The 24,015-nt window shown below is 39.5% G+C and overlaps 1 protein-coding gene and 1 long non-coding RNA gene across 2 annotated transcripts; one reads left to right on the top strand and one right to left on the bottom strand.

Annotated features, from left to right (window-relative positions):
* On the top strand, positions 1-23,918 carry dusp22a (dual specificity phosphatase 22a). Its single transcript, XM_076286997.1, has 7 exons — positions 1-335; positions 1,149-1,182; positions 1,763-1,845; positions 2,707-2,756; positions 12,261-12,335; positions 12,667-12,838; positions 23,012-23,918. Exons 1-7 carry the CDS (start codon positions 315-317, stop codon positions 23,204-23,206), a joined length of 630 nt encoding a protein of 209 aa, XP_076143112.1. The 5' UTR covers positions 1-314; the 3' UTR covers positions 23,207-23,918.
* LOC143125493 (uncharacterized) lies at positions 20,057-23,012 on the bottom strand. The gene is made up of 2 exons (XR_012987266.1): positions 22,829-23,012; positions 20,057-21,044 (listed from the first exon to the last, which is right to left on the bottom strand). It is a non-coding gene; the product is annotated as an uncharacterized LOC143125493 (long non-coding RNA).
* Positions 23,919-24,015: the final 97 nt, after the last annotated feature.

Consider the following 24,015-nt stretch of genomic DNA (forward strand, 5'->3'; position numbering starts at 1 on the left):
TCAGTGATCCGGAAGAAGCTTATATAGTAGCCTAGTGAGGCAGCATTATGGCGCTAGTCTTTCGGACTTTATTTTGAGGGTCATCCCTTTGTGACTGAGCACACAGCCTTCCAGTCGATCCACATTTATCGGCGGTGTCCCGTTAAGACATGCGGGGCATAGGCTATCTACTTACGTCGAAACGAAAGTCCATGTTTTCGTAGGACGTTCTTTTTATTCTGTGTGAAGCTAGGACTACATGTATAGAAAGTGAAACAGCTGTTGACCCACATCAAAAATAAACAGAGGTTAACGTTATTAACTCTTAAGAAGCCATGGGGAACGGAATGAATAAGGTATTTAATAACGGTGGGGTTTTACAATGATTTCGTACTTTCTTTGCCAAAATCGCATTGGCAAGGCTAAACCAGGTTTCTTTTAAACACTCAAATTGTTCAAATATAGCCTACGCTACCAAGTAGGCTATTGTTCTGTGATGTTGACGACGTAGCCATGACTAATATGAGGAAGTAGTGGAATCATTTGTTTACAGGCTGGTTTTCATATCCAGCGTCTAGCTCTAACATTTAGTGTTTCAACAGTCCTGATTTATTGACCAGCATATTGTGATCTGTTGAGGTGTTTGGTGGATTGTGAATTATGTGACTGTTGTTTTATGTAAGTGCTCTCTGCTCAGGGTGTTGTGCTGTTGCTTAGCAAGTTAATCTGTGTGTAACACAATGATTATAGGTTATTATAGGTGTCCAAAAGAGAAATTAACACATAACCTATTAGGCCACTACCAATTTAAGGCGCCGATCAGCCCTAATAGGCCTGCCGAAGTGCATCAACTCATTGTCAAGTCATTGCTGTTTGTCAACGTTAACTCAATTATATCCAGTAGATATCAGATAAAAGCATCTTTTGTGCATAAAGCAGAAATTTGAGCCAGGACCTCACGTTTAGTCAACAGAGGTAGGCCTAACTATATTCCTTCATGGCACTAGCCTATGGATACCACATATCTCCCATTATGCTCAAACTGCACAGTCTGTAGCTGATTCCATCCTCGTTGTCTTTGCAACTGTTTTTTCCAGTTTCAATGGATGTAAAAAGTTTGCATGCAAGGTGAGCATGCCTGTTTGTTGATCTCTGCCTTTTCCCATTAGGTTATTGATGGCCTTTATCTTGGAAATATTAGGGGTAAGTGGACGGGGAGCTTCTCTCTTTTTTATATTATTTTGTAAAACTTATTATAGAATAGGAATCACATTTAAGCTCCCCTGAAGTAATGGATTAATTGTGATAAACATATAGAGCACGTAAGGCTATTTTCTATTTTCAATCATCCCAACATCACATCTACAATGTCCGCTCTCTCCCTGATTACAGATGCCTCTGCCATGTCACCAATTTTAGCTGCTCTTATAATTTCACTAGATGATCTTCTGGCAGTTTGTCAATTCTAAATAGATGAAAGAGGCCTTATTACTTTTACATCAGGTACCATGGCCAAATCAGGGATAGGTCTTTTCAATACGCCAGGGTCCGATACACATTGCTTACACTTTTTTCCTGTGTAAAGGCATGCTCTTTAATACTGTAAAATGTATATAAATATGTGTCTCGACATCAACATTTACATTTCCTGCTTGTGATTAGAAATGTATAGCTCTAGAATAATAATTGTTATATTTTTTACATGTTTTTTTATTTTTTTATTTCAATTTTGCCACTGTTCATTCTTCATAAATTGTAATATTACTGGACAAAATTTCCCCAGATTCAGAGAATGTAGACAGCCTTTCCAAGAACGGGATTACACACATTCTCTCAGTGTACAACAATGCCAAGCCAGTCCTAGAGGTGAGTATTTTGGCCAAGATGATATATGTGACTTCAGCCTATCCTATGGTAACTTTTACTTTAGGTAGCCGTGGCCTACTGGTTAGCACTTCGGACCTGTAACCGGAGGGTTGCCGTTTCGAACCCGACCAGTAGGCACGGCTGAAGTGCCCTTGAGCAAGGCACCTAACCCCTCACTGCTCCCTGAGTGCCGCTGTTGATGCAGGCAGCTCACTGCGCCGGGATTAGTGTGTGCTTCACCTCACTGTGTGTACACTGTGTGCTGTGTGTGTTTCACTAATTCACGGATTGGGATAAAAGCAGAGACCAAATTTCCGTCACAGGATCAAAAGAGTTATACTTACTTGCTTTGTTTTACTTCATCCCTCTTTGGTAAAACGATGCAGTGTTTCTTCCTTGGTCTTAAATTAAATTGCTTAATTGATATTCACTTTAATATGCAGTTTGATTTTTAATGGACCGCAATTTATAACTTTTTCTGAATTCTCATTAATATCTTTAAGACAAATATTGAATATCCTCATGATTGTGTAGCAGAAGGGATTGACCACTTGGGGGTAGTAAAGCTTTTTCATTAGCGTAATCTTCACCACCTTCCACTGGAGGCTTAGGGAAGAGTACGCACAGGTCATTGAGTTGATTTTTCTTTCTCTTTGGTCTCATAGATAGGGTTCTTTACATCTGTGCTTTCAGAACTACGGTATTTATCTTTTAATAGGTCATAACAATGTTAAGCAATGTAGCACACGGCTTACTTCAGTGCTCACTAGTCAGTGTATTAGTTTATAGGTGTTTGATGGCTACGTGTTTTCATTTTTATGAAATTGATGTCTCGAATAATTTTTTGTTAATTGCCCACAGGATATGACATACCTTTGTATTCATGCAGCTGATGCCTCAAGTCAGAACCTGTGAGTTTATTACACACTCATTTCAGTTAAAAGGCAAGGACATGGACGTACACATAGTCAAACAAATGTATATTATACAATGGAATTTAATTTAAAGTGTATATGTACTTACTGTAAGTGTTTTAGTTATAGTGGTGACCAAATCAAAATGTTTCATTAGGGGTTAGAGGCATATTTCATGGCTCAGTGAGTCCCCATCCTCACCAGTCACATTTCTTACATTTAGTCTTGTATTTCAACAAACTTCCCTGCATTTTAGTCTGACTGTAATTAAGCCAGTTTCACTTGGGTTCATGATTTGATAACTGCTGTTCTTCCTCAAATATTGGCTGGTACTGATTTTACAGACTGATTTGCTACTGTGTTTGAGTTGAGCAGGGCTCCAGACTAACTTTTTGCACTGGTGCGCCTAACTTTTTTTCTTAGGTGCACCAGCAAAAAAGTTAGGTGCACCCAAACTTTCAACCACATCGCATTTAACACCGCAGCAGGTTCACTTTTTTTCCTTAATTACTGTCCTATATAGGTTGTCCTATGACTTATGATTTACAATTCTACAAGAAAAGTAACTTAATGAAGTGTTGGTGCTTTAAGTGCTTCACTGAGCTGAAATTTAAACTTAAAACATCTCAAGATGAATTAAATAAAAATAACAGTGAGTAAATTAACAGTGCACGTCTTTTAAAGGCTTCAAACTGCACATCTCATGGCTCAATGTCTTACATACTATCCTTCATGATCTTTAGGCCTTGGCTAAACCAGCTCGCCATGCTAGCATCGTCCATAGAAATGTATTTGAGCACAATTTAAAGAGATGTTCCAAGTAGCCTGGGGGATTTTTTATGTGATTTTGCAATGATGATTGCAATAATCATTTGACAGCCCCACAATGCAATTAACTTTTTTATTTTAGTATTTTAAAATTTTCAATATGAACATCATATGGTTAATGCAGTAACGAAATGGTAGGCCTATTATAGGCTATTGCAATGACTTCCCATGATCTAAATGTGTCCATTCAATTCACCGTACACAATGACCACAGTTAAACATGCAGGGAATATTCGGGCTTTAAACGTAGCAGCGATATTCGGTTTGCGCCAAATACCGGATTAAATTGATTGATGCCATCAGAATGAGTTTAGGCTACACAACTCGCGCGCAAAACGAATATTGCTGTTGAAAACCGGGTATCCCTGCATGTAACTGCGGTCAATGACGCACTCCTTATATCGATATCTGTAGATCTGTCGTTCGGGAAGGCCTTAATTGTTCGCAATTTTAAGACGTCTTTTCATCTACAATGACTCCTATAAATTTGGCGCAAGTGGAATTCCTGTACGTCGGGTTTACGTTCAAACTATTTTTCTGGTAAATAATTATTTCGGACTGAACTTGGTGAAGGGAAGTTTCACTAGGCCTATCGTAGGCAACGATAAACTTGATCATCATCTCGGGCTCGTCTGATCGGTTTGCTGCTGCCAGCCGCCGAAAGGCAGTGGGGAGAGGGGACATTTATCTCGGCCTATGTGACCACACTGTAATGCAACTACATCCACTCTGTTTATCTGACGGGTCTCTGACCTCTGTCTCTCTCTCTCTCTCTCTCTGCAGCACACGCATTTTCAAATTTACACACAGGCACTGGGCCACGGCCAATCAGAGGGGAGGTCCCGCCCTTCACTATCCGTGATTTGTTTAAACCACGATATTGGCCAAATATGTGTCTGTTATTGAACAAAATGTAGAGTTTCAATGCGGACACTTTTTCCTCTCTCGAATAGCTGGTTGCACCAGTGCGACCTCCAATTTTTTTTAGTCGCACTTTTGAAAAATTAGGTCGCATATGCGACCAAATTGGTCCCACTCTGGAGCCCTGTTGAGTTAAACTTTTGACTGTGTAATTGAGTACTAAAGACAAAAGATTATCTAAAAAAATTATATCATGATAAGGAAATAGGCATGGTTATATGATTACTCTTTAAGGTCTGATAAAGACATTTAGTTTGAGAGAAAGACATTAGGGAAAACCATGACACAAAACAATTAGCATATTTGTTTGATGATGGTAAACACACACCTTGTGAGGTGCTCACGATGGTAAATGAGACTTGAATTTAGAAGAAGTGCCGTGGCACACTCAGAACTTCAATATGCAATTATTTATTAGACCAACGTTTCGGCTTGCGCCTTCATCAGGGTCATTTTCAATGAGAAATGTGAAAATGACCCTGATGAAGGCGCAAGCTGAAACGTTGGTCTAATAAATAATTGCATATTGAAGTTCTGAGTGAGCCACGACACTTCTAAATACAAAACAATTTGCAAACATTAATGAATGCAAAATATTGCACATGTAAAGACAGCAGCACTAAAGGTGCCAGGCGTTCCTGTGACTGTATTTCAATATTTACAAATGAAAAGGTTGTAAACAATATGAAGACCCTGTGAAGAAGTAGAGACAAATTGGTCTTAACTGACCTGACTGACCTAAGACTATTTTAGTGTGAAAGATAAACCTTTTATGTTAAACATTTTAGAATATATTCAGTTTTATTCATATTTTTCTATTTAAGTAATCTTATAAAATGTTAAGTCTATATGATCAACATTATCTGCTTTTATGGTAGTGCTGAGCAAATCAAAATGGTTAATCTTAGGTAAGGGGCAGTAGGGGTATATTTCACAGTCTTTATGCTTAGGGATTGGTCACATTGTGTGCATGTAGTCTTGTATTTCAGAAAACATCACCGCATTTTGCCTGTAAAGTCTGACTGGTACTTTACACCGTTTCACTCTGGTTTATGATTTTGCAAAGTTAAGTTCTTCCTCAAATACTGGCTGGTACTGATTTTATAGACTGATTATGACTGGTTTTCCGTTTAATTAAGCTTATAACTGAGGGGCTTTTCCATTGAGTATTAAAGACAAAATATGTTCTAAAACAAATGCCTCATCACAGTAAGGAAATAGACCGCTGCATATTTTAAGGTCTGGTGAACATCCATTTACTTCCGTCTTGATGTTGTCTCAGAGATCTTTCTGGAGCTAAGAGGGGCAGATGTTCTAACAAGTTACCGCTCATTTTAGGCTTAGTTTTGTAACGTGTCTAAAAACATGGCTCACATTGAACTGATCACACATGGCTAAATTGCATTCAGTCTGCTACTGGAGCGAAAATTGAAAGTTATGCTTTTTTTTTACTTCAGCATGCAAAAGTGAGGGTTTAGGACAAAATTGTGTTAGGATAACCACAAATAGTGACTGATTACCTATGTGACAGCGCACATCTGTTTGCGATTTTTTTTTGCGACATTTTTCACCATTTTGTATTCATGAATGTGGTTAGATGCGTAAAGATGAGAAATTTCCAAGAGCAATGGGATCAGTACTGAGCACCAATTCTGCTCATTTGTGTGTTAAAATAATTTTTTATTTTTTTGTTTTTCATGTTATGTCTCGCCATCTCTTTTTTTTATGTTCACTTCTCTGCCTGCTACACTATTTAATTTATAGGCCTGTTCTAGCTTCACAAACAGTCAAAGCAGTTTTTGGAGTCTATCTCTTGAGACCTATCTCTTTTCCTGATTGCTAAGGCTTTGATTCTCTTCATGTAAATTGGCGGTTCCATTGGATTTCAATTAAAATGTGCTTGTGATTGAATGATACCATTCAGTGGGGGGCGGCGCAGATCACAGGGTGACGGATAGGGGTGATGACATACGCTGATTACATGATCAGCTACAAGTTTAAAACATTCAATGTAAAATGAAAAGGAACTGTGCGTTTTCTGTGGAGTGGCAAAGTCTCAGTTTACGCTGCACTCTCTATTGTACGCACATCAGTCCTTTAGTTATTTAGCTAGCGAGGAGCTGGATGTTGCCTTTGGAAGGATAAACTCCCCTGTTGCAATCAACTGTCCTGGTGCAGGGAGGAAGGAAGCCGCCATCACCAGGCAGAGTTGGGGGTGACTGGAGTCTATTCTAAACTCTGTGTCACAATCCTCATGGCCTCAAAAAGCAGGATAACGGTCTGCCTATCAACTCATATCTTGGCCAGTGACCATGCACTCACCAGGCAGTCGCGTCTTGTCTGTACAGGGCTTCCTCGAACGGCTCCGTCTGTGCAAAGATTCTTAGCCCGTTGTGGTTTGAGGTTTTTAAATTCACAGTTTGCCTCCTCTCCTTTGCCCCCTGTTTAAACATGGTTTAAGGATCTTCATTTTTGCATCACTTATAGCACTTGATTTTTAGATCATACCTTTTAGGCCTATCTCAAACCAGGGTCAATGCGGAGTAATAGCAATCTAGTGATGTCTTCTTTATATTAAATTGTGTTTGAACTAAACGCATGCAGTTTTATTTTCCTATAGCCTGAAGATAGTGAATGATAGATTATATGTAAATAAGTACTGCTACAAAGTGACTAGACCTGAATCTGAAATAACAAATTATAAATCTCATGAACTAGATGTTGGCAAAACTATCTGAAAACTCATCAAAGTTAGCTCAAAACGCAAAACAACCGACAAAGTTAGTGGCCTTCGAATGGTGAATTAAAGTAATGGGTTAGTATCCCAGCTGACAGTTCATTTATTACATTGCATAATATATAAAGTATATACATTTATTTAAATTTATGTGGCTCTAGTTCAGTCAGGATGATGTATTAGAGGAACCAGAGTTTTTTTTTTTTTTATTTGTTCCAGATCAGAGATCCACTCGTGAAACACTTCAGACATGGACTTGAATGATAAGGTTGTTAAAAAATGAGAACCACAAACACTCTGCAGTGATAAATGCAAGCAATAAAGTAGATTATAGTGTTGAACCAACATATCAAAAATCCCTTTGCAATTTAACATCAGCTACATCTTGAAATCATGTATAGCCTACTAAATTTGACATGAATCAGATGAACGGTCTAGATTACATTAATACACAGGATTAGATGTTAAAATCCCTTGTGCCAAAATCCAAGGTAAAAACACATTCAGAAGCCCCTGCTCAAGTTTAACTTTAAAAAGCACACTACCCACAAATCCGCCAACAAATGGTCACAAGCACAATGCAAATGGCCTATCCAACAGCAGTAGCCTATATAGTATGCGGCATGTCATTGGGGTTATCAAGTGGGCACCCTCATTCACCGATGTTTCGTTAAGTTAGGCCCACGACACCTCATGAAGGCTTAACAGTGAAACCAGCGTCCTGGAGACACTCCCCTCCATGCTACCACCATATTACCACATTGAAATATCCAATACTCAACTTCCCACATTCTACATTCTGCTGCGCCTGGCCATCTAACCCCAGGCCTATGACCATTAATCTTCTCCCTCCTTGGCTGACTGGCCTCTCTCTCTGCCTCAGTGCTAGAACTTACCTCAACAACAGGGGTACTGATGTCCTGCGAACTGTGGGTTTCTTCCTGTCGCTGGACTTCAACCGACTGACTTGATGCACTTCTTAAGAAATAGCTATCAATGCGGGGACCCTGTGTTCCCTCTACCAAGCACTTCTTTTTCCCTTGATGAATTTTCAGGCCCTTTAGACTTGTAACCTTCTGCCAACCACACACACACATCTGCAGCTTTTTCTCAGTTTTCTCTGAACTAGTGGCTTCCACAAACATGTTTTCCTTACTCGTAATCAAATTCGTTCCAGGGAAGAAGTGTGTCAAAATGTATCATCTGCCATCAGTGTGATAGCCATTCTTTCTTTTGCCAGATTGTGACGCTATCCTAGACATGCATTTTGGATATATGAATATCATCATGACCAAAATAATCAATAACTTATGAAGTTTGAGCCATGTCATAAGGGCAGCCGTGGTCTACTGGTTAGCGCTTCGGACTTTTAACCGGAGGGTTGCCGGTTCGAACCAGCAAGGCACCTAACCCCTAACTGCTCCCCGAGCGCCTCTGTTGTTGCAGGCAGCTCACTGCGCCGGGATTAGTGTGTGCTTCACCTCACTGTGTGTTCACTGTGTGCTGAGTGTGTTTCACTTATTCACGGATTGGGATAAATGCTGAGACCAAATTTCCCTCACGGGATCAAAAGAGTATATATACTTAATACTTATACTTATGTCAACCAATGCATGGTAAATACATGACATATTTCCTGTTTTTGTGGCAATATATTTTAATTTGTCAAATCAGCATTGCACATTACAACATATAAAAAATGATTGGCAATTTACAATCAGCAACATCTTGACATCATGTATGCCAACTTTGACATGAATCGGATGAATCGTCTAGGTCTAGGAGAAGGGCGTCAAAATTGATCATGTGTCACAACGCACAAAATCCCAAATACCTCTTCCTGTTGGGCGTGGCTAATGCTGTGTACATATGAACGTTGTTTGTCTTGGGGTGTTGGGGATTTACTCACCTACCAAACCTACCAAATTTGGTGTGTGTAGCTAAAGCTATATACCATGAGACTCAGTGACAAAGTGGGTACTATGCCAACCATGAGACTCAGTGACAATGTGGGCACTATGCCAACCATGAGACTCAGTGACAAAGTGGGCACTAGTGAGTCCCTTGGCCACACATGGGTCCAAGTTTTTTGTCCATGCGAGTTTTATGTGACAATTGAATTTTTTTGCCAAATTTCATGAGTTTTTGTCTATGGTAACCACCTCAAAGACGACAAAGTCCAGGATATAGGGAGACAAATTACTATAAAAATCCTTAATAGGACTTTGCACCTTTCGGTCAGGCTTACAGCCTGGTGCTCGGGCTTGGGTTAAATATGACATAGTCAGTGTCTTACAAGTAAATTCAGTTGCATTATTTCATCTTAAGGTGGTCAAAAAAAAAGTATTACCTGCCTTTTTCCTATTCTAGATGTGTTAATCTTGCTTCTTACAGTCAGCATGGAGTTCTTTATTGTAACAGATTTGGTCCTTCTGTGGAATGACCGATATAACCATTTCACTTAGAATAAACTAGACCTCTGTAATTTCAGGTGTCTTTGTTGGTTGAGACAGACCTAACTTAGAAAAAAAGAGGTATCGCAGACCAATAAAGTCTTTCCTGAGGTGCTGGCTTCTTAATGTTAAAGAAAATAAAAACTAGTTTGAAGAAGGCCAGACGGCCGAAAAGCAGAGTGTGCGGCATTCTTTTTATTTTCTGAGACAACCTCTGCTAACAACCATTTACATGTAAGGATTTGTGGTTTTGTTGAGAATGGATACATTTGATGCTATTGATAAATAAGGGTGCCACAGATGCCATTGATATACTTCACAACTTCACAAGCTGTACCACTTAAACAGCCATCATGTAATACAGGGATGGACAACGGGCGGCCCTCCTCCTCACTCAGTGTGGCCCGCAGATCAGTTATCAAATATCATTAAATTGTTGGTTTCTCAGGTTTTTACCACATCTGAAACGGATCCTTATTGTAATGATATGGTCCACAGATAGAGGGCGCTTCCTATGTAAAAGCCCAGCTGGCTTGAGCTTTCTTCACTACAGCCAGCAGGGGAGAGACCTATAACTATGAGTGGTTTATAAAGAAAACCCAGTCAAGACAATCATAACTTTCAGGCAAGATGGTAAACAGATGATCTTATCACAGAATTCAAAGACAAACCTATGTGTTTAGTATGGTTGAAAACGAAATCAGCCTTGAAAGATTTCAACTTAAGTCGCCACGACAGCACCACGCATAAAGATAACTAAAAGTAGGGAACACCGGAGTTGCTAGAGCCGCTGTCGTAGCCGACCTCAAAGTAAAGCTACACAACAGAGCCTTTTTAACAGAGCGACCCATTGCAGAGGATAAACATGTTTAAATGTATTATTAATATACAAACTAATATTTTTTTGTTTATGTTAAAAGTTAATTTATGAATAGAAGCAATATTAAAAATGCATTTGAGTATAGAAAATATTACATTAATGCATGTTGGTTTAATAAACATTACAGATTAGTGGTCTACTGTAGCCTATATTTTTGTTCTTCTCTAAAATGGTGGCTTTCATTCCCTTATATCCCAGTAGTGGAAGTGCACAGTCACATCTGACCCTTTGACAGCAACAATAAAATATTTGTGGCCCACTCTATCATCAAATTTGCCCATCCCTGATGTAGTAAATGTATACCCAGTAATTACCATCATATCACCCTGGTGCATGTTACACATTGCTCAGTTCGCTTTCACTTGAATAACCTCAAAGACATTAGTTTATTAGTGTAGCTGTTCACTTCATGCTATGGCAACAAACTGACACTTGACAGTGACTCATAACATGGATACTAAATCCTGTCTCATATGAAATACATCAACAGATTCTTCCTTCCCCTTTTCATGAAACTGGATAGACCCTAACTATAGATGTCTTTATGCATACGGACTTTCAACTGAAACATTTTTGGGTTGAACTAAGCCTTCAAATCATCATACGATTTTTTTTATCCAGAAAGGCTACTTGCTTCAAATTCATAACAACATAACCAAATCACTTTACAAAGCATTTATGAGGTTTCTTCCCCTACCATTGCTAAAGGATTTCAGAGAACCACAAATAGTGACCACATGAAACCTTTTCTGCACATTGAACAAGAACTCTCTGGCCGGAAATCTCTGGCCGGACAACAAATGAAAAAGTGCTGATTGCACATCTTTTTTAACAAAAAAGTTAGCATTCCTCTGCTAAGAAAAGTGGTGATCCATCTATTTTTGCAACTGTCTACTGTTGAGGATGATTGAGTAACCCACCCCTAAACCTTGAAGAACAATGGTCTCTCTTCACCATACGGCCCTGTTGTTGTGCAATACACACATTTCACAATGATTCTTGTTGATTCTTGATGTTGTTGTAGCGGCGTTTGATGATCTTATGTTTTCCCACTTTCCCTTTTTCTTTTGTGTCATGTTTTTGAAAGTTTATCAGTTAAAGCCATACAGCCATCAGAAGTTGACACACGGACATGATGTTATACAAGTAAATAAGGAAGAACAGTTGTTTGTTAGAATATACATGCCAACATTTGGTATCTTTGCCATTCCAACAAAAAGCCCATGCATGACCCACAGAATTTCTGAGCATGTTTTGCTTTGAGCAAGAGTTTCAACTGAAACTGAAATGGAGTTTGAATGGGAAAATAAAGGTATCAGTAGTGACGTCAGTCCTCTGTCAGGGGCACTCTGAGTCTGGACTCAGCCTTTACATATTTAAAAATATGCTTATATGTTTCCGTTTTATTCTGTTTACTCCAGTTTAAATGACTTGGGAAGTGGGAAGTTAAATATGAAAATGTAAAATTGTTCAAATGTAAAACGATCAGTTGGTTTTCATCTTAATTTCAGCATATCCACAACTTTCCTGCGAGTCTTGCCGCGAGACTCCTGGGCGTCGCCATGACACATAATAACTGTAGCATAACTGGCTACAAATCTTTTATTCTACTCTTTTTTTGAAGTCTAACCAGTTTATCACTCCATGGTTTTGATTCCTGTTGAATTCTCTGGTGTTGTCAGGTCACAGCACTTCAAAGAGTGTATCAGTTTCATCCATGAGTGTCGACTTAACGGAGGGGCTTGCCTTGTGCATTGGTAAGTACCCAGATCCCTAATGGATATGATTGGGTTACTCAGATACTTGATGTGTCATTAAAAGCAGCAATACCAGGCATGGGCATACCCTTCTGCAGTTTGAAAGATGTAAAAAGGAAAGATGCAACACTTTAACTTATGTTTTATATATTTTAATTGGTCATACTACTGAATTGGACACATAATTGGCACAATCACTTTTTCTTATCAATGTTTCAGAGTACATGGTGATGTCAGCAGATTCTTCTTTTTAAAAAAAAAAAAAAAAATCATGGTCAGAAAACTGGTACTGTGGTTTTTGTGACCTCATCTGAAAAGTGTCCTTTTCCAGTCTGGCGGGGGTGTCCCGTAGTACCACCATGGTTGTGGCCTATCTGATGACCGTCACCAACTACGGCTGGGAAGACTGCCTGTCATCGGTCAAGGCTGTGCGTTCCTTCGTGGGCCCAAACTATGGATTCCAGCAGCAGCTTCAGGAGTTCCAGATGAAACAAGTCTCCGAGGTACACCAACAGACTCGACCCTAGGCATAGGCAGTATAGGCAAATGCTAAGGGTGCTCCATTCACAAGGGGCGCACAAAATGACCGGGGACTTTTTTACACATAATTTTTTTTTATATTGTTATTCAAAATCTTACAAAAAACCCAGTAGCATAACTACATTATTAGCGCCACTCTCCAATGTTTAGTTAGGCCTGCCATGATTACTGATTGTGAATAATTATTCACATCAATTCCAAAAAGATTGTCACCGCTTTTACTCAAATGCAGAGCAGCCAATCATAACAAAAAATTACATAAAATTTACTGCGCACTTGGTGTCGCACACACTGCTGCCAAGTGCAGGACAGCTAATGGCAAATAGGATGACAGGATATCTAACCAACCAAATTTAAGATCTGCAGTGCAGGGGCTGGTCTTCACTTCATGGTTTACTGTATCAAGTAAGTAACAAACACATGAAATAGAGTAACACTAATGTGGCTAGTCCCTGTTAAATCAATGAAGTTAGCCCTTGCTTCAGTTACAATTAGCATATAGCCAAGATATGCCTAATAAGTCACTTTCTTTCAAGCTCCATATTACGGCAATAAATACCTAGGCTAAAGTAGGCGCACACTCATGCACGAGTCAATCTTTGCGTCGAGCTGCTTGCACACAACAGTGACAGCAGCATGCTAGCTGCATCCATGTGCAAGTCATTGGTCACTCCTCAGCTGTGAAGGACTGGGAGAGCTCTTTGTACTTACAGAATTGTGTTTCTTCATTATCATTACCTCAGCAGGATTCACTATTCATCAAACGTGTTCCCACTTCATGTTTATTTAAAAAAACAGTTATTCTGCAATCAGTGTTAGTATTCTCAAAGTGAAACTGAATCAGGATCCACGTCAGTCCAGTTCTTCAGTTCAGTTTTGTCTGCACTTTGGTCAATGAAGTGTGATGCATGTGCTTCACTGGTGTCGATTGTATTGCTCACTCTGCTTCACACCTCGTACCTGAGAGTGAGAAAACGGTTTCCTGTTGACGGAGAGAGTTATTTTGAGCCCTCCACCAAACAGTCTGTAGCCTACTGATGCTTTGCTGTTACACTGCCAGTGGCTCGGTGTAGCCAGGGCTGTTGAGGAGTTGTGATTTTTTTTTAGTCTGAGATGAAGGTGAACCATGAAGACCTGCAATGATCTTTGATCAGTTCACTCTGTAGCCTACTGTAGATTGAGCTGGAAGTCCCATTTTAGGATTAGTACTAAGGGTGTATGTAATGTAAAGTACTGTATCAGCAATTACTACATTTGTGCCGGTGTCTGCCCCTGTATTTCAACATTATGCACTCACATTATGTATCAGTGTAGGGTGGAGAAGTCACTGAAAAGTGATCCCAGGAAATAATTACTCACTCAAAACTTCACCAATTGATGTCATTTTGGTCCCAATCAAACATTCCACAAATACACCCTAGATTTAAGGAGCCCAGCTCTACTCGGCACAATGTCAATTAACTTGAATTGAATTTAATTTAATTATTATCACTTAAAATGAAGAGCCCAGTGCCTGAACCACCAACAAACAGCAAGCACTAAAGTGACTAAACGTCCCAGAGTCAGGGCGAGGCTGATGGCAGTTAGCCTGGCCCTGGAATGTGGCGCAGGTGGTGCTGGGTGCTCAGAGTAGCGTGTGAATTCAAGCACATGAGGGGGAACTTGGGGGAAGTGCTGAAATTGCAATAGACTCAGATTTATCATCACATGTTTGTACTGTTATAGGGTTGCAACATCACACGCCTGTGCAAAATATTCAATACCACAGTTTTTTATTTCATTCTGTTCTTGATTTCAGAAACACGGTAGCTTATTGGAATTATCTCACTAATTCAGAAAACAGCCCAGTTTTTCTGAATTAACGAGTTTATTATCTCATTTATTCAGAGAAAACGGAACAGGCTTTTTGAATGAGATAGTATGATGTTATTCAGAAAAACAACCTCTGATTGAACTTCAACTTGAGAATGCAATAATAGCAATAATAGTCGGTTATAACGTTACGGGAAGTTCAGTGATGGGAGATTTTTATAGTAGCCAGGCTGAGACCACTGTTTATATAGGGGTAGTAGAGTTTTATTAATGCATGTTGATCACCGCCTCCGATCACAGCACGTCAGCATCCTGGAGCTGCTATGTGTCCATCTCTCTATGCCACCCATCAGGATTCCCCCTTACAGGAAACCTTGGATGACTCCTTGGTAGAGGAGCTCAACCATTTCTACGTCCGCTTTGAAACATCTGGACTAGATAACTGAGCCGCTCCTCCTCTTACTGACACAGGCCTCACACTTACACAGTAACAGCAGAGAAAGTGAGACGCACCTTTAGGTCTGAACAGTAGGAAGGCCGAGTGCTCAGAGAATACTCCCACCAGCTCACAGATGTCTTTGCAGACATCTTCAATATGTCTCTGGCCATAGCGACTGTACCGACCTGCTTCAAAACAGCAACCATCATTCCAGTGCCCAAGCAAAGCCACATCAGCACACTAAATGACTACAGACCTGTGGCGCTCACCCCCATCATTACCAAGTGCCTTGAAAGGCTGGTGATGAAGCATGTTAAATCTGCCCTCTCCCTCAACCTTGAATAGCATCAGTAGGCTATGCCTTCTGGGAAAACAGGTCCACAGAGGATGCTATCGTTACAGCCCTCCATACAGCGCTGACACACCTTGACAAGGGGAAGACATATGTGAGACTGCTCTTCATAGACTACAGTTCAGCGTTTAACACCATCATTCCTAACCAGCTGGTCACCAAACTCCTTGACCTGGGCCTCAGCAGCAGCCTGTGTACCGTATTTTCCGGACTATAAGTCAGTCCGGAGTATAAGTCCTATCAGTCAAAAAATGCGTCATGAATAAGAAAAAAAAAACATACATAAGTCGCACCGGACTATAAGTCGAATTACAGGTGAGGAATGTTTAGGAGACAGACTATCGTAAATCCTCAAATTATGGCTGGGGTCTTTTATTTACTTAGGCTGCGCAAAGCACAGTACCTTTATTTGGGGCAGGTTTGTATTCGAGGCAGGCCTTTATTTCTAACGTGGTGCATTTTATTGTGAGACATGCATTTCGTTTGGAGCGGCATACCAGGCTATCAAAAGGAGAAGATGTTCGGTTTGATTTGGGATTTAATTTATGTTTGGACTGTTTATATGGCTAAATGTTGTGACTGATTGCCACTGCAATCTGGTTTCATGTAGTTGAAAGAGTGTCAGGATTTCCTCCCGCTTCTTGCGAGACATGGCATCCGCTTTCATTCTTTCATGGAATGTGCGCTGTGCTGTAATGGAAACCTTATTGCCTATAGCCAAATAGGTCTATGATATCCTAAATTGAGTTATTTTTTAATTATGCATGATTTACTTTTTTATAAGGCTGGAATGCCTCGCAGCAACAATTGTGTTTAAATGTAGGCTACTGCTTTAGCCTCTGGCAAGCTCAGCAGGGGGCGGCAAGTGACTGGTAGCTTGAGAGCGACATGTTGGAGACCCATGGTGTAGGACAACGACTTTTCATTGGCAACAACAGTATTAAACCAACCAACAATACTGTAGAAAATATTAAGAAGAGCTCTTTTATGAGTTAAATCGAAACAATGTAGACAACTATTACTGGCCTTAATTTGTCCTAATCTGAGGCCCGGCTATAAATAGAATCCCGACCATAATTTGAGGATTTAGGTATGCACACTGTTTCAGGCATAGTGCAAGCACTAATCTCTGACTAAAAGTGTGCAGAACTTGTGCATTTACATAACAATATTTAACACATTTCCCGGGTGTGACAACCGAAAACATGATCTGACTTGTGGCAAGCCAACGATCTCATTCCACAAGCCTAGAGCACTCGGTAATGTTTCATGTAGGATTCATGTCAGTTAATATGAATTAACATTTAAAAACATGTTCAATTATATATATTTTCATATATAAGTCGCACCTGACTATAAGTCGCAGGACCAGCCAAACTATGGAAAAAAGTGTGACTTATAGTCCGGAAAATATGGTATGTGGATCAAGGATTTCCTGACTGATCGCCCACATACAGTGAGACTGGGCCCACACCAATCCTCGAGCCTGTCCCTCAGCACTGGAGCACCGCAAGGCTGCGTATTGAGCCCGCTGCTCAATTCCATCTACACGTATGACTGCATCTCCACCCACCCCTCGAATACAATGATACAATTTGTAGATGACACAACTGTGGTTGCGATGATGTGCTAACAGCGACAAGAGCGCCTACAGAGATGAAGTTGACAGACTGACAGGATGGTGCAAAGACAACAATATGACCCTGGATGTCAAGAAAACAAAGGAGGACCCCCGACCTCTCATCATGAATGGCGAGGAAGTGGAAAAGGTCTCCTGTTTTAAGTTCTTGGGGTAAAGTAAAATGGGAGCAACTCAAGAGGAGCAACCTGTCTACTGCTGCTTAAGATCTTCTACCACTGTTCCGTCAAGAGTGTCATAACATACTGTATGACTGCATGGTATGTCAACTGCACAAGGAAGGATAAGAAAATCCCTCAATCGAATCATAAGATCTGCTGAAAAAATCATTGGACTTCCCCTGCCCCCACTGGACGACATCTTTAAGATCCGCTGACTCCGCCGAGCGCACAATATTCTGGAGACACCCCTCAAACCATCCCTGCTTCCATCTGGCAGGCGGTATTGGACCTTTAGAGCATGCACCTCCAGTCTGCAGAACAGTTTTATCCCCAGGGCCATCACAGAATTGAACAATCATGGAAGCCTTGATAATGTTTTTAATATTTTCTTATTTTATTTATTGTGTGAGTGTGTATATGAAAGTGAGTATGGTTTTAGAGGCTGCACAAGTACATTTCGCTGTATGGTTCTACTGCACAATGACAATTAAAGTCTATTATATTCTAGCGAGGATTTACCATTGTAGTGTGCACGCGTTGCATCTCCGAGAACAGGCTACAGCCTTCGATTATAGGGTAATGGATGCCTGCTAAATTCTTACTTTTACACCGCGAGCAAACATCTAACAATTACAGTTTCACCAGCTTGAGCTAACGCCTGCGTTACAGTATGTTCATGAGCAATAGCCATCAAGCAAAGCACAACATTGAGGCTTACAAAATGACCACACAAATCACTACTATTTATCATTAGCCTAATCTTAGCAGCAGGCAAGCTCAGTTTTTCTGAATGAACAAGATAATGAAGTCATTAATTTAGAAAAACTGAGCCCTCTGTTTTTCTGAACTAACGGGTTAATTATCTGCTTTTTTTTCTGAATAAACAAGATGAATAGCTTGTTAATTCAGAAAAAAACAGCGCCACAATGAAATGATGATTAATTTATGATGATAACACATCAAAGTATCTACCATATACCATGTATATATATCTATGTACTATAAATATGTATGTATATCTATGTATGTACTGTACCATATACCATGTGTGTATATATACAGTGTATATACAGTATATATATATATATATATATATGTATGTATATATATATATATATATATATATATATATGTATAGATATGTACTATAGATCTATCTATGGTGTGTACTGTACATTCTGTGGAATCTTTGGGAAACAGAAAAGAATATTCTTGTACACAGTGTTAAGAATTGACTTTAAATTCTATTGTAACTTAAATATCCTAGCTTGTTATGTAGGAACATAGTAAACACAGAAAGCAAACACGCACCTTGGAACAGTGAAATGAAATCATCACCTGCTGTATAGAGCCGTCCATAACATGTGAATTGCAATGAAAGTTACCACACCTTTTTTTGTAAACGTAAACCTCAGACATTTACTTTTTGTAAAGGTAGACGGAAGCCTAGATTCCTTATATTAGATAAGACAGAAACTTCCCAGCAGCAGCTGTTATTGGCCTGTTTTGACATGCACACACCAATGCAGAGAAACATGGTGTCTGTGCTTCACAGAAACTGCGTAGGTGTGAGTTAAACCCCACAACCACCTAGACTCCCAAACCGATATCTTACTGTAATGAAGGAAGTATCTCCAGCCTACAGTATGTCATCCTCTGAACATAGCGGGGATGACTAAAATTATATAATAAATAAAATAATATTTGTTTTAGATTGTGGTCATGGTCACAATTAAGAAACAGACCCACTTAAAACACAGTTGACTTGCTGCACTGAGAAAATGTGTTTTAACTTCAGTTAAGTACATTGAATGTAAACAATTCATCCAACCAATACAGTGGTTTCCAATAAATGACTGAATGAGTCATGCATGAACAGGTTACAGGGAAATGTATGTAGCCTATATTATGTATGGTAGCATATGTACATCATGGCATGGATGGTGTTGAAGTGTGATGTTGTTCCGCTTTTAGCCCATATCGTCCCTTTAGAATTATAAGGTTCTATTTGACATTTGTGTTAAAATTGAGTTATTGACATATATTCTGTGACACCTTAAAAAGGTGAGGTGAGGTGTTTCGTGTAGTTGTATGCATTTTGGACATTATATCTAAATAGGTTTGTTCAGTGTAACTCTATGGAATTCTAAGACTTTGAAGCTCAATATCTCGGAACTACTCAGAACGTAGATAGAACCTTATAATTATAATATATATAATGATATCTCATTAACAGATCAGAGAAACACTGGTATACTGTAATAATACTTTGAGGGCATTAAGCAAGACCCTAGTTTTGGGAACAAGGTTAAATATTCTCTAAAGGTTAAAAAAACTGTTCTGGATTTCGCAATGGTCACATATTTCACATTATTGCACTGATACCAATGTTAATGATGGTGCCAACTGTCACTTTCACTTTCATATTCCGCTAAAACAGTGTAGTTGCAGTGAGTAGAAATTGTGAGTGAGTGAGTGAGTGAGTGAGTGTGTGTATATGTATAAACATGACTCTCAAGTGACTTTAAGGGACAGTCAGGTTCAAGTGATTTAAACCAGATATCTCAATCTGTTTGTCGACATATCACAGGTTTTCACTAAAGCAATAACTGCTTAATACTGTATGTATGCAACTGACAGGTTTTAAAACATCCATTGTACCATACTTATGTTAGACATAATTTTACAACTAAATACATTTTTTCGGAAAAAAAACAATCTCTAGTGTATGTCACTGTGTATATAAGTTCAAAATAATTCCTCAAGAAGTACATAAACCATATTTAATGTTGGGTTTATTGATGAACAGGATTCATAATTCAGAAATGTCTATTGTACAAATATGGGTAAGAGCTGAGGGAAGTCCTGATGAGCCGGGAAACGGGAATAGTTTAAAAGAGGGGGGGTGGGGTGGTAGTTTAGAAAGGCTCAGTGGGTTCTTCTATGAAGGAATGGTTGGCATCAAGCCAGGGAGTTTCCTCCACCTACTGCATTCCACTACGCGCCAGAAAACAAGGAGACGGGAAGTAGGCCTCATTGTTTTTATTTGGTTGATTTTTTTTTTTTTAGGAAAACTGTTTGCTTTGTCACTTCTAGGTGGTGTGGTGAAATTAAATATATTGAATGGGAATTTAGGTCAGAAGTCAGGCATTCTAGTTATGATTATGAATCAGAATATAATTTGATGTCAAAGCTTTACACTAAGTATTATTATACTATTATACTATATACTATTATTATACTATATTATTACTACGGTGTGAACCAACCTTTACAATGTTGTGAATTGCCCTATCCCTGTACATGTTCAAACAGTGAGCCTGAAGTTATAGGTCAGCATCATAGTCTAAACAAATAAAAAGGGACTTCTTATCTGTAACTTTAAGATCATAATAATAATAATAATAATAATAATAATAATAATAATAAGCTTTATTTTAGCACCTTTCATACACAGAATGCAGCTCAAAGTGCTTTACATTTGGAGCATGTAACACAATAATAGTCAGTCAGTCATTATCAATCACTTTCACATTTCTTCATTGCTGTGGCCGTTTATGATCCAATGAGCAACATATCAGAAATATAGAAAATAACATGTAACACAATTATAGAGATCATACAACATTGTGATACAAATTCTGATTAAGATCATACAACTTTGTGAATTCTTGAGGTTTTTCAACGATAGGCCAGCCTAGCCCAGCCCAACCTCTGTGAAGACTTCTGTCGTCCAGCACTGGTACTGTTGAGCCATGTCTGGACACTATCGTGGGATTTTGGATGAGAGACATTTTGGAGAGAAAGCGGTTATTAGAATGTCAGTATGAGTTGAAGAGACTTTAGTACAGTTATTGGGCATCAGCTTAATGTCACATTGAAAACACATTCAGTAATTGATTACAGCTAAACATCTCATCAGTGTCTCATACAGACACAAGTATGTTGACTGGTGTGAGAGAGAGATTGATTTATGGCACAAACAGTTCACAAGCAGCCCTGTGGCCATTGGAGTTAAATTTCCAACCAGACTGACCAAAGCCAGCATGACTCCATAGGTGTGCACAGGGTGTACCATGTGAACACAGTTTGATAAACAAGGATTTTTGTGCTCCACTAGTGACTCAGCTACTGCATTCACAAGAAGATGATGGCTACATTTTAGATGAACTGAGATCCCTCTGAGTTCACTATTGGTCTGAATGTTCCGGTAGAGGCTAATGTTCCATTAGACATTTGACTCTGGAGCACATGCATTGGTCATAGGTTTTACTCAGGAGCACACACACGTGCACATGTACTGTACTGTGCCATTTCAAAACATTGGATATGCAAATGGCTACTAAAATGCTCAACATTAGGTGCCTGTGCGATTCAGCAGTAGGGGAGAGCCGGGATTAATGAAACATTCCAGTTTTCTCCGAGTGAAATGATGATCGAGAGACATCCTTCAGTCAAAATATAGAGCATGTTAATCTCCTTCTATCAGCCAAATATCTTCCTGCTATGTCATTGAATCACAGAGTTACAGGCGATAAATGAGTTTTGATGGGCAAAAGTAAACTTCATTAGCGGTTCAATTTTTTTGATTATTAATGAGTGTTTTTCATTTAAAGGTTCGACTTAATGCTTATTCAGTAGACCATTTACTGTTCTCCACAATCCCAGACTTTCATATCGCATGCTTGTTTACATGGAAAGCAAAACAAGCTATAGTGGCAAGTAGACAAGTGTTTCAATTGTCCCGACCAGACTGTAACTCCATGTATTTTAATTAAATGCACAAATATCTGTGATTAAACAATCATTTATGTAGGTGAGACATGGACAAACAGTTTTAGGATGATAAAAATACATTTGGGCCCACCAGGTAGGGGGTCGAGTTTTCCCATGTTATCCTATAGAGACTGACGGCCGGTGGGTCGTTAAGCCTACTTATTTGGATGTGCAGTGGCCTAACCCACGTAAAAACCTAGTGAAACGACATTTTCAACAATAGAAACATGATATAAATGGGAAAGCTTACCGTTCTAGCATGGCAGAATCATCCATAGGGCATGATATTTCAAAAACTGCTTCATACACGCTTCACGATGATGGCAATGAATTGTTAACAGACATGCACGAAGACGTATAGCCCTGCAACAATCTATCTAAAATAACACCTTTTGGGAGTACCATTCATGATATGTAGTAAAATATTGAAGTTGTGGGACGTTTATATGGCTTAAACTGTATGTTTCATTCGTCCCCTTATGTTGTTTCAACTGTCCCGACCAGGAGGGACGAATGAAACATTACGTACGTCCCACTTTTGAGGTAATAATTCCTGAACAGTTTTGTTCAAAGCTGAAAATGCATTTGTATTTGACAGAGGACAGATGTAGGTTACTAGTGACCAAATATTAGCTTTCAGTGTGGTACGATCGCTTTGTAAATTATGTTTAATTAAAAAGTGTTTCAACTGTCCCTGGCTCTCCCCTATGCAAGCAGATACTATCCCTTCTCAACAGTGATTAAGTAGCATGCAAAAGTGGTCTACATACTCACATCTCTACATCTCTATCTGGGCCTAAGGCGGCTCTGTAGATTTGGAAAAAAATATCGATCGTTTCATCGTTTTCATTTGACTTCCACCATTTTGGAATTCCCAAACGTAACATTTGCTGTTCATTGTGACCTCAGCAATTTTGGAACTCACTCGCTCTCTTTTCTTATTGTGGTTCTCCTCAGTACCGCTCCTGGTTGCAGGCGAGTTACCAGCCCAGTCCCTTCAAGGAGCAGGAGCAGGTGGAGGCCCTGCTCACTCTGTATGCCGAGCAGCAGCAGAAGGAACAAGAGCGCAGGGGAGACCCGGCGTGGATGAACCAGGCCTCCGGTGTCTACCCACTGCCCTACAACGCCTATGGCTCAGACAGCAAGAGCTGAGGGGGTGGAGATGGGGGCCCTCCGTTAGATCAGGGTTGAGCCGGCTTTAGCTTGGTGCTTTATCAGGTCAACACAGAATCCCCCCCCCCCCACACACACACACACACACACACACACCACCCCAATTTAACTATTTAACTATTGAACAGAGCAACTGTGCATCTGATGATAGTCATGCAGAGATCATTACCCCCTCCCACAGAAGACCCACACACCACTACCAGAATGTAACATTAATAGTTCCTATATATGCTCCTCACTAAGTAATGTGTGTTGTGTTTTGAGGCAAGAATCACGCCAAATACCTCCTTAGGTCAGGATGTGCAAATTAGTTTGATTAGTGTTTGGCTGCTAAAATCAGGACTTAAAGAGTAAATAACACTGACTGGAAAGTAAAGAATTTGATCACCGCTACACAACAGGGTTTTGCCTAAGTGCCAGGGAACAGATACATGGTGTACAACTGAAGAGAGGATCTTTAAAAGCCATTTCTGGGGTTTACATATAGACTCCCACACTCTACTCAGCTGCCACACTACTTTTTATCAGCATCCAGTTCTTTTTTATAAGATATCTTTTCAGAAAAAGTAAAATTGTATGGTACTTATTCAGCTGTATGAGATACATGTATTTGTTTTGTTTTTCCAATAATGATTTATACAATGTAATTGAATATATATACTGTTAAATTAAATAAACATATTTATACTCAGTGATTAGACTTCCTTTATCTCACTGTCATGAAAAACAGAACTGAGATTTCCAGGATTTTTCCCCCCCTAGTTCTTGCTACTGTTACGTACGTACGT

Source organism: Alosa pseudoharengus, unplaced genomic scaffold, assembly GCF_046254945.1.
Source record: "Alosa pseudoharengus isolate Yale_2024_CS ecotype anadromous, Long Island Sound unplaced genomic scaffold, YU_APseudo_1.1 YU_APseudo_1.1_scf_16, whole genome shotgun sequence".
NCBI lineage: Eukaryota > Metazoa > Chordata > Actinopteri > Clupeiformes > Clupeidae > Alosa > Alosa pseudoharengus.

Bases quoted from the DNA above. Each gene is read 5' to 3' on its own strand.
- dusp22a (XM_076286997.1), top strand. From the start codon at position 315: ATGGGGAACGGAATGAATAAG. The intron at 1,183-1,762 runs GTAAGTGGACGG...AAATTTCCCCAG, and splicing joins TTATCTTGGAAATATTAGGG to ATTCAGAGAATGTAGACAGC. The intron at 12,839-23,011 runs GTACACCAACAG...GGTTCTCCTCAG, and splicing joins AGATGAAACAAGTCTCCGAG to TACCGCTCCTGGTTGCAGGC.